The sequence below is a fragment of the Eurosta solidaginis genome, chromosome 3 (assembly GCF_040869045.1).
Source record: "Eurosta solidaginis isolate ZX-2024a chromosome 3, ASM4086904v1, whole genome shotgun sequence".
NCBI classification, from domain to species: Eukaryota; Metazoa; Arthropoda; class Insecta; order Diptera; family Tephritidae; genus Eurosta; species Eurosta solidaginis.
In genome coordinates this window covers 225,024,575-225,036,629 of record NC_090321.1, presented here as the reverse complement: position 1 = coordinate 225,036,629, position 12,055 = coordinate 225,024,575, and the positions used below count along the sequence as shown (strand labels likewise).

At 42.7% G+C, this 12,055-nt stretch overlaps 1 protein-coding gene across 1 annotated transcript in view; it reads right to left on the bottom strand.

The window, feature by feature from the left end:
• Nucleotides 1–12,055, bottom strand: part of Usp15-31 (Ubiquitin specific protease 15/31) — a 134,921-nt gene extending 122,866 nt beyond the window's left edge. Inside the window, exon 1 of the mRNA XM_067775287.1 lies at nt 10,616–12,055. Coding sequence (XP_067631388.1) covers nt 10,616–11,350 — 735 coding nt within the window. The 5' untranslated portion in view covers nt 11,351–12,055. The remainder of the gene's footprint in view (nt 1–10,615) is intronic.

Sequence of the window (12,055 nt, the reverse complement as noted above, 5' to 3'; positions counted from 1 at the left end):
GAAAAATTACCCCGGGTCCCTCCGAAACCGGGGGTGGGATCCATAGCATTTTTGCGCAGAACACCTTTCTGCGTTAACGGCCTTCGGCCGCGCTTATAAATATTTACCTTGGCCGATCCACCAATGGGGTGGAATCAAAATTAAATGCGTGCAAAATCCCTTTGTACACACAATTTTTTCCAGTGCACGACAACATTACAACAACCACATGAAAATTGCCAACTTCAAGGGTAAATATCTCAAGACAGAGACAAAATTTTGCTTTGCCGCCTTCGGATTGTTGTTGTCGAAGTCAATACGCGTCTTTTGACGCCTTTCTCGATATTTTTGGACGCGTATTAGCAGTCGACCCTTGTTCTAGACTTTTACCCAGAACAACACTAAAGTGAATAGTGGGTCAACAACAATTGTGGTTCTTGTATTGGGCAAACTCTCTAAGCAGACTTTAGAGAGTGGTGCTGGTATGATATTTCAGATTGTTGTCATATTAACACTATATCTGAATCGAGCCGGTCTTCTGTGGTAGTTTGAAGAGTTGTAATTATTGTTTGGAGCGACAATATGACACAGCACAGACATATTCCTTCACAAGTAGATAGTGAGGGAAACACTCTTTGGAATGGCTACTCGGACAGGCGACAGTCTCTGACTCTTAGGTCCCCCTTAAAGTTGGCAAATCCTGCAATTTTTTCAGGAGCAATGTGAGCTGTGTCTATGTTTTCAGTCATAGTGGTTTTTATCCTTTACTGTGACTGTGGCTGAACAAAGATATAAATACAATGTGATCTATCCACTAATATTCACAACCACAAACACAATCACAGCACCCTTCACAGCAGAACAATTAACTGCGACAGTATGAATCAATGAATCCATGTTTTTTGCTGCTATCTATTGCTAGAAGTTATCTCGTCAGCCGCGGTGATTTCTTCAAAGCTGTCGCTTCAATTTAGTGTGATCTCTTGATCAAAGATTGCGCCTCCTGATCTGGAATTCTGCGAAGTCTTACTATCGGATCGGAGCGCGTCCTGTCTCATACCAACTTTTTGCATTTGCTAAGATCATTGTATGTTTTTAAGAGTTATCAAGTTCCAGGTCAACAGGTCCGTGGGTGTGTGTACCTGGTGGCGCTTAACTGTTTCAATGGGTTTGGTCTTCCAACAAGTCGCGCCAGTCCTTTTTTTTTTGCTGGGCTAACTAGCGCCAACTACTAACAGGATGGATATATAATCGTTGTCTAGTCCTGCAAGTGGACTGGGGGTCACCTCCTTTCGTAGGCCGGCTCAGATAAGAATACCTTCCTGACCGGATCGCTATCTCCCATTCGCATGAAATGGTCTAACCAGCGGAACCGCTGTGTTTTGATTCGCTGCTTAAGCGCGTACAGCTCATCATTAAATCTACTTCGATAATCGTGGCCGTCAACGCGTAGAGATTCGTAAATCTGTTGAAGAATTTTACTCCCAGAGCCCCCCATCAGATGTTTTCAGTGTTCATTGTCCAATTGTATGGGGAAAAAAGTTGAAAAAAAATTCAGGTGCATATACAGTTTCTGAATCTATGGGTCATAATGAGTAATATTGTCCATGGGACCATAGGTCTGAAATGAATTTCGAGCCCACCTAATTTTGTTAGAAAATTCTATATCCCTATCCGAATCCGAATTTGACATTTATTTTCATGTATTTTATTTGTGAGAGCCACTATTCGGATTGGGATATAAAATTTTCTAACAAAATTAGGGAGGCTCGAAATTCATTTCAGACCTATGGTCCCATGGACAATATTGCTCAGTATGACCCATAGATTTAGAAACTGGATGTCCCTTTTCAACAATAAATTTGACCCACCCTAGTGTTCATGCTTCTGCACCATATAACAGGACGGGTACGATACGCTTCCCGAGGCAGTCGGTTCTATGGTTCTGGACTCCCGTTAGAGGATATTGATGACAATTTGTGAACGGTCGAGGCTGTTAGATGGGGCGAAGCACTGCTACAACAACAACAACAACAACGGGTACGATAAGTGACTTATAGAGCATGATTTTTGCCTACTTAGACCAAAGTAGCAAGAGTTGGCAAGAGTAATTCTTCGCTGGATATCAGGGAAGTACATATGTACGGCTTAGTAATTTCGAGTTCTACAAAGCCTACCTCCAAAACTGCGCTTTGACATTATAAGGTACAAACATTGCCTGACCTGTGAGAGTTCCGTAGGGGGTGAAAAACGACAACCGTTTGGCGTTACTAATGACTGCTAAGGACGTGCTATACTGAAGTCCGTTTAAACAGCTAACATGGCGTCAATAGTTTGTGGAGCCTCATAAGGCCAGAGCATTCATGGCTCTATGGCTCTATGCATTGCACATATTGCATTGAGAATATTACAGAGATACTCAAACGGCCAGGATTCGATTCCTCACTCGCTCGGAAGAGATGTGCGAAAGTACGTTGTCTCCAAATACAGTTGGGGCAATTAAGTAATAAACTCCGTCTGATAAGCTAATAATCACGCTTGACGTGAATACCCATGTATCTCGGATAAGTTGTCCAGTCAATAAAGATACAGATTTTCGTTGGCTTATAATTATTATTCATGAATCGAGAACGTTTTTGTTTCTGCTCCTATAGTTCTCGATCAAAGCAGTAACTGGTAAATTACCAACTTGAAGAATGCTGTTGCACTTTTCAACATCACCACTGTGCATACTTGTGTATGCCATACAAAGCAATGAACTTCGGAATCACTTGTACTTGTTGCGTGATACAAAGTTCTTAGTTATTGCTTTAGCTGATATTAAAAGTTTGTTTCATTTAAGTTTTTTTTTTATTTTTTTTTTCATTTTCAAACAATGTTGGAGTGCTTTGTGAAGGCGAAGACGACGTATAGCGATAAAAAAGAGCGATGTTGACAGCAAAGCCAATGGGTGGAAAGCGAAAGGCCAATTTAAAAGGAACGAAAAAATGGGAACCTCGATGCCTTCACACTATGCACGCAAACTAGTGGGGGTGAAAGTGAAATAAAAAATATGTACTTACACACATTTACACAATAAAATAGCAGAAATGTTTTCGGCGTGAATCATCGAACAAAAAAGCAACTATAACAGCAACAAGAATAAATATGAACAAAGCACAAAAGCAACTACGCCAACATCAACTCGAAAGGAGTTCGTAATGCATTCTTAATAAATAAAAGGTGTTAAATGACGCTCAGTTAGACTAAAGAAAGTTTACAAATAAGTTCTTCTTCAATTGTGTATACGCAAGATCAACGGCTTGATGAGTTAAGCTCCAGTTGTGCAACAAAAAATGTGTATAAATCTATGTACAAACCAAACTAAATTTAAGGTAAGGCGATTTCTTTCACCGGATTTTTGAGAAGGAAGTTCTGGCAAGAGAACCAAACCACACAGAAAAAATCCGGTACAACAGCGTGCGATCGGTGATTCTGCTTCTGCGAAATTATTGCTGGAATCTTTTTCTGATTATAAGTTCGAGTCGCCTGTTGTTGAAACGTCGTGCCCCACCTCATCAGTATCGACGGACAATAGGTTTATATATTTTTGTTGTTGTTGTGACCGCGAAATCAGTGTTACGGATATACAGTCCTTTTCGGGATATAAGTTCGGTTCGCTTCGGTAGTTCCAGATTGTTGCGAGAGGCAGATCTAAGTCCCTTAACCCGCTGGAAAGACTATATAATTTTATTTATTTTTTTTTTAGTGTCAAGGTTATACTAGGTTGAGAAGACATACATTTTAACTTCCTTGTGAACACCAACCAGATAATTCCTAATTATATTTAACAAAGAAGGGGCGAAAGATTCACTTTCCCTTCCTTTAGCAGACTACCAAAAACCGCGAGCCCAATTAACTGCAGTCCTGTACTTCGGTTATGTACTTCGACTCCTCTTTCTCCTCATCTTGAGAGTTTCAGAACGAGCTTGTTGGTGTGCGCCATCGTCGAAGCAACCATGCAATATCACAGTTTGTTTCTTTCATCTTGTGCGATCTGACGCTATCACCGACAACATCTACGGCCGACGTGGAAGGTACAGATGAACCCATTCCTGCATGCCCGGTACGTTTCGGTACCAAGCACAAAGGTACTAGCTCAACCATCTCGGTAACGATTTGGTATGACCACATGAAACCTTCTAGGCCAACCTCCATCAGGAGTTCGGGGTCCATCAGGAGTTCGGGGCACCAGAGCCTCGGCTGTTAATGAAACAGGATTCGCCACGGGTAGGTAAGGTTGACAATTGGGTTGGAGAAGCTATATATTGCGCTGGCAACCCCTTGAGAAGGTTGCCCTACACCACTTGAATCAATTTGGTATTTTAGTCGCCTCTTGCGACAGGCATACCTACCGCGTATATATTCCAAGCCCCCTAACCCGCTGGGGTTAGGTAAAGTCCTTCAAGTCCCCTAGTGCGTTTAAAAACTAAAAAGTTTCGTATCACGCAATGAAGTTCGGTTAGCCTAATTTCAAACCACGCAATGGTGGATGGAAATGAACAAGCAGGAAGCAGAAAAGCCAGCGAAGGAGCGTCTGAAAAGCACATATGTAAGATATGATACCTTAGTGCTTGGTGGTCATGGGATCCCAGACCATAGAAGAGGAGCTTAGAAAGAAAAAGATCAAATGCCGTTGCGGAATCAGGCTCCATATGCCGGTTTTGTCACTATTGTGACAGCATATAAAAGTCCGCGGAGAACATCAACGATTGGGCATTAAGTACATAACCGTTTCGAAATATTTTTTTCAATTGCTTTGCACAGACTAGGTGCGAGCTTCCCAAAAGGGACTTAATATGTTGATCATCGACCAATACCAATTTGTATACAATGTACTTAGTATTTTATTATCAAATATGAGGTCATCAAAGGACAAACCAGCATCATATGTCTAGATTCTCTTTTTTTCCCCCAGCGGATTAAGGGGATCAAAATATACCCGCGGTAGGTATGCCTGTCGTAAGAGGCGACTAAAATACCAGATTCAAGGGGCTGTGTAGCGCAAACCCTTCAGGTAGCCAGCGCAACATATAGCTTCTCCAAACCCAATTGTCAACCTCACCTATCCGCTGCGAATCCTGACCCCAATCTCCTCATGGACATGGGGGTGGAGAGGGAGGGATGGAAGGTTTAATGCGGCCACATAAATCGTTCCCGAGATAGTGGGGCTAGCGCCTTAATAGTGCTGTGTTACCTGAGCGTACCGGATCTGTATCCGGCAAGGGCCATCCCATCGATAACACTCCCCAAAGCCTTCGGGGTGTAGCCTTATCGCTACAAGAACAACAACATTATCTTTTTTTTTTCAAATTAGTTATTACATATTTACAAACTTTTAGTGATAACCAATTTTGAGATTTTTTTTCTTATAAAACCAGGGAACTTTGTACCCGCTCATAAAAAACAATGCAATGTTATCATTTCAAAAACATGTAATAAACACTTTCCCTCTCTCTTGCATTGTATTTATTTTATTACTAGTGCATTTGTTTTATTAAAGCAAACATTTAGTTTTTCAACAATTTTGAGGCGCCAAGACCTTCTTTTCGCGCCATGTTTCCTACATCTTGACATACATTCCGGAAGCTAAGTTTGTAACAACAACAAAAATGTCAGAAACTGTACTTTCTTTTAAGCACCAACAAAATGCCGAAAATACAAATTTCATATAAACAAACTCGCACTTTATTCTTTCATTCATTCTAGTATCGCATCAGTCAATTTGAAAACTGAAGGCGCTTGCAGTTATATATGAACAAATATATAATTCGATATGTAAGTTTGTTCTTATATTTGTTTGTATTTTTATCGACCACACGCCAAATAATCAAAGTAGCATTTTAGTTTGGGACGTGGCTATAAGCACCCAAACAAATAAGGAAGGCAATTATTCCCGTGTTATTACACATTTACAGGCCTTTGTAGTGAAGAATAAGGCGTTGACCAAATAACAGAATGATTCGCAAAACAAAAAGGTCTTGGTGGTGTAGTAGATTGCCATTTATGTAAGAGACTGACCGGCGACTACGTTATAAAATGAACGGAAATACATAGGTAAGTTATTAATAAGCAAATGCTTTAAAGGGGTTAATGTTAATTATTTATTATGCTCATAAAGAAATCCAGGAGAGAGACGAAAGCTTATGTTGTTCATACCCCCGCAGGTTAAGGCGCATAGAATATTCCAGCGATAGGTCCGCGCGGTCCGTTTTGTCCACTCAAATTGTTAAAATGCATTCTTTCCGAATAAAAAACCGGAACGGTTTAATTTTTCTGATTCTTGAGGAAAAATCCAAAAGTATATGTTGATTTCAGATTGATACGGAACAGACTGCGAATGATTTCGAAACTCAACTCCCACACATGCTCTTAGAAAGAACAAGTAAACTCGACGGAATGCAGGAGCAGTGGAAAAACTACTGGTACGATGAAGAATAACGAATTGCAACTGAAAGAAAATACGCTGCCTACAGGCCCCAGCGGGTTAGGGGGCTTAGAATATACCCGCGGTAGGTATACCTGTCGTAAGAGGCGATAAAATACCAAATTAATTCAGGGGGTTGTGTAGCTCAACCCTCACAAGGGGTTGCCAGCAACAACAACAACAACAGCGCAATATATAGCTTCGCCAACCCAATTGTCAACCTCATCTACCCGTGGCGAATCCTGTTTCATTAAGAGTAGAGGCTCTGGCGACCCCGAACTCCTGATGGATCTAGGGGGTGGGAGGGCGGTATAGACTAGAAGGTTTCATGTGGTCATACCAAATTGTTCCCGAGATGGTTGGACTAGTACCGTAATGGTGCTGTGTTACCCGAGCGTACTGGATCTGTATCCGGAAAAGGGCCATCAACATCGATAACACTCCACAAGGCCTTCGGGAAGTGTCCTTATCGGTACAACAACAACAACGACAACGCTGCCTACAGGGCTATACGTTAAAAGCGAGCGCAACAAGAAGAGTGAGTGAATGCTACCACGAGTTGAAAAGGGCGGCGAGACGCCTTACAAGAAGAAAAAAGCAGAGGCAGAAAGGCGTGATTGAGAGGAGTTCGAGATGCCAGTCAGGCTGTTATTTCAATATTACCCTGTTTAACACATCAACTTCGTATTACATTAATGGAGATAACAACGCAGAAGCGAAGAGATAATGTAACAACTACAACATGATGCAGTACTAACACCTTCTACGCTTTTCTAGACCTCGTGGAACTTTTATTTTGGCAGGCCTGTAGCTTCTTCCAGTGGGTAGTTTTTAGGTTTGGCGACCATATGGGTGACGCGTAGCACGTAAACGGTTGGCCAATTGCTTTGTATGTAGTAATGAGCGTTTCTTTATCTTTTCCCCAGGTACTGCCAGCAAGGGATTTGAGGATTTTATTACGGCTCTGGATTTTCGGAACAATTGCGGCTGCATGCTCACCAAAATGTAGATCCTGATCAAACGTTACACCCAAGATTTTGGGGTGTAGGACAGTCGGTAGCGTAGTGCCATCGACATATATGTTCAAAATGGTCGCCATTTGGGACGTAAATGTTGTAAATAAGGTCGCGGAAGATTTAGTCGGTGATAATGCCAGGTTTCGCGAGGCGAAAAAACTGGAGAGATCAGGGAGGTAGCCGTTTATTCTGTTGCAGAGCTCATCGATCTGTGGGCCTGCGCCTGTGGCCATTATTGTGCAGTCATCGGCGTATGAAACGATAGTGACTCCTTCTGGTGGTGAACGTAGCTTAGATATGTAGAAATTAAACAAAAGTGGGGATAGGACACCACCCTATGGCACCCCTTGTTTAATTGTTCTTGGTTTTGATGTTTCGTTTCTATATTGCACCGATGCCAGCCGACCACCCAGATAATTTGCGGTCCACCTTTTAAGACATGGGGGCAGGGTAGACCCTTACAGTAACGTGCCATGGTTGACCGTATCAAAAGCTTTTGATAGGTCTAGCGCTACGAGTACTGTTCTATGGTGGGGGTTTTGATTTAAACCGCAATTTATCTGGGTGCTGATGGCATTTAGCGCGATGGTGGTGCTATGGAGTTTTCTGAAGCCATGCTGATGAGAGGCTAGCTGCAAATTTGCTTGGAAGTAGGGGAGCAAAATGGCTTCAAGCGTCTTTGCTACTGGCGATAGGAGAGATATCGGACGATACGACTCTCCTATGTTAGCTGGTTTCCCAGGCTTTAGTAGCGGGACCACCTTGGCCATTTTCCATTTTTCGGGTATTACAAAGGTGGAAAGAGACAGGTTGAAGACATGTGCTAAGTATTTGAAACCCTCTTTCCCTATGCTTTTAAGAATCGGCATGGCTATGCCGTCTGGGCCCACTGCTTTGGATGGTTTAGCGTGACCAATGGCATCTTCAACCTCTCTGGCGGTGATGGTAATTGGTGACGCGCTAAATTTATGTCTATGTGCGTGTCTGTTGACCCTCCGTCTATCTTTGTCGATCGTAGAATGCATTACATATTGACGGGAGAAAGCGCTCGCGCATTTTTTTGAATCCGACAGCACTTTATAGCCGAAAGCGATGGAAACTTTGTCATGTGCTTAGACGGATTCGATAGGGACTTTACGGTGGACCAAAGTTTACCCACACCGGCAGAGAGGTCACAACCTCTTAGGTGCTCCTCCCATTTCGCTCGCTTGTGTTCATGCACAAGCAATCTGATGCCGTGGTTTATGTCCCTTATTTGGGGGTCGCTTGGATCGAGCTATCTTATAAGGTCACGTTCTCTCGCTAAATTTGCGGCCTCCGCCGGGAAGTGGGGCCGAATTTCGGGAATTTTCCCGGCGGGGATGAAACGTGCCGAAGCGGATTCAATGACCTTGCGGAAAGCACGCTCCCCTTGGCGGGCATCAATCGGGATGGGGAAGGCAGCAAAAAGGTTGTCTGTAAAAGATTTGTATTCCTCCCACTTTCCTTTTTTAAAGTTTATGAAAGTGCGGTTTTCTGAAACTATGAAGTCGGCGGTACGCTCGAACGAAATAAGTATAGGCAGGTGGTCGGATGCCAATGTTACCATCGGCTCCCAGTTGACGCAGTTTACGAGTTCTTCGCTCACGACTGAGATATCCAGCGAACTGTGACAGCTTCCTACCATACGTGTGGGGCGTCTCCGTTTATTGTGCAGAACGTCGTTTCTTCTATTTGATCCGCCAACATCTCACCCCTACTGTCCGCCCGCAAGTTTGAATGCCATAGATCGTGATGGGCATTAAAGTCGCCTAAGATAATGCGATTGTTGCCAGTGAGTAAGGCGCTAATATTATGGCGGTATCCACTGGGGCAACAGGTGGCAGGAGGGATGTAGATGTTGATAATTTCTAGGTTTGCATCATCTGACCGGACAGATAGGCCTTGACGTTCTAAGACATCTGCTGTTGTGGCCCTGGGACTGGACGTCCTTGGGCAAGCATTGGGGTACCCGGTAGATTGGGTTTTGCGACCTGGCAACATGGCGCAATGAAACCCGTCGGGGGGTTGCCGTCGCGGAAAACAGAACATCTAGGAGAGTGGCACCGCCCAAGGCAGGAGCTGCATTGGGCGGATGTCGCAAACATAAATATTGTGTGCTGGCAAACGGTGCAAACGGGGTTAGGGACCAAGAGTCTGTTCCCTGACCTACACGATTGCTGCCGGAAAAGAGGGGGGCGGAGAAGACGGGGGCAGGGGCAGATGCTCAGCAGTGCTACCGACTCTACTACTAAGATAGTAGTTATGAGTGGTAGCAGCTGTTTGAGTTGTTGGCGCCGCGGGGCGCGAGCAGCAGCGGGTACTAGTTGTGGCTTGCTGAGCAGCTGGGCTGCTGGAAGGTAGTGGGGGTGCTAAGGCGTAGACTACGGGACGCCCTTGGACGTGAACAGCAAGGAGCCACAAAAGATTTATAAAAGTTACGTGGACGTCGGGTTTTGGGATCAAGCCCAGAACAACCTGTCCGCTGCAATCATCCCTTACACGAGACACACTGAACAGAGTATGACCGTCCTAAAAAGATTCTTTTCCGGCAGATGCAGCAAAACCATTTCTCAGGACCGGGGTCAGGAGACGGACACGGATTAGATTCAATACCTTCCCGGAGCAAGAGAATATGGAGCAGTCCCGCTGATTTGAAAGACTGTGAAAATATTAGTAAGTTCAAAGAAAAACTGTTTTTATATTGTACGTCAGTAAATGTGATATGAGTATTTATGTTAATCTCTTATTTTAACCTAAACTAGGTCTTAAAGACCGTAATAATAAATAAATAATAAATAAAAAAGGAACTGCTGGGAGGATGACAATGTGGGAAGGACGCAACAAATTAAATGGGGTTACACTGAAATGACAGTCCTTGGTCGGGAAAAATCCCGAGTCGCTTCGGTACATAGAACCGAATGCCTTGGGAAGCGCTAGCTCTTCAAAATCGTGTCAGTTGAACTGTTCTTCAACTCAACAAGCAAATCAGTTCACTAAACAAAATCGCAATTTTCGCACCTAATCACTGCTTAATAGATAAATATGTACATACAGATGCACTAGTAATTTACCCGTTGACTAGTATATACATATATACACACATATTATTAAATTGGAACATATTCCCACTTACCCCAACATTAATTGACGTGCTGACATGCTGTGCAATACGATTTAGAAATTTCCTGAATGATGAACGTCTTAGAACACGATTTGAATTTGATGAAGCAGTACCAGCACCAACAGAGTTGCTATTGCCCTCATTACCACCGGAAACTGGTTTACCATTTACTATTTTGTAATTTGTAGAAGTTTTGCTTGCGGCAGCATCTCTTTTAATATTACCATTTGTGCTAGATTCATTTGCACCGTTAATCCCTTCAGAACCACCGTCACCCGCACCAACACTACTTTTATTGCCACCAACACCATTAGTGTCCTTTGAAATAGCTTCGTAGCTACTCAACGAAACGATACTACCGGCGCGCCCACGACCCCCACCCACACACGACGTTAAAGCTGAATTACTGCCGCCAGTGTTGTTAGCATCATTTTCAGTTGTCATAGTGGAAGTTTTAAATTTACGCGACCACCGGAAGGGATTCCGTGGCATAGAGAAAGCGCGTCGTATTTTCTTAGCGGCATTTGTGGCTGTGGTGTTCGATGATTTTTGATTTGCGGATACAATGATTACTTGCGGTGCAGGCGATGCTTTTGGAAGTTGTACATGTTGGATTTGCTCTTGTTGTTGGTGGTGCTGCTGTATGTCAGTTGTTTTGTTGGCGTTTATATTGCTCGTGGATGCGTTTGTTCCGGCAGCAGTCACCTTAGCTGCCGTTTCACCAAATCCTTGCTCTTTTGTGCCCATCTTCTTCTTGTTTGGTAGCCAATGCTGTAGAAATTTCTTCTCACATCGATGGATTTCGTTTCAAGTATCACTTGCCACAGATTTAATAGTTTTTGTATTATTACTTATTATTAATTGACGTACTGCAGTAGCGAAAATTACAAATTTTCCGCAATCATCGTTTTCTTTTTATTTTACGTTGTCTTTGTCTACTATACTTTGGCTTTTCCTTTATTTTCTACCGACAAAAAATTTTCCACCTCACGATTTTCACCCTCTTTTTGGGATGTTTTTTTTTTTTCTATTTTGCTTTACGCTTTTAAGATCCTAAATTTTCATCAAACATTTATAATAAATTGATTGAATTCACAACTAGCGCACTTTAAAAACCAAGGTCCTTCTGCACATCTTCTAGTTTGCTAAATACAAATATTTTCACTATCATTTGCAAAACTTTTTCAGCTCAATTCGATTTTTTGCTATTTTTTCATGTTCCCCACAGTCGCGCACCGAAATCACCAATGAAAGCGAAAGAAATAAAAATGCACAAAATGTTCTATGCCCCACACCGTCTTTCTTTTAAATTTATCAATAATCTAATTTTTTGTAAACATTTTGAAATAATCATTTCAGGCGTTTACACAGAATCTTAATAGCCTAATAAATTTTCAGAACTTTCGCTGGCGAACAACTGATGCTAGCGAAAATCGGAATAGAATTACTGAT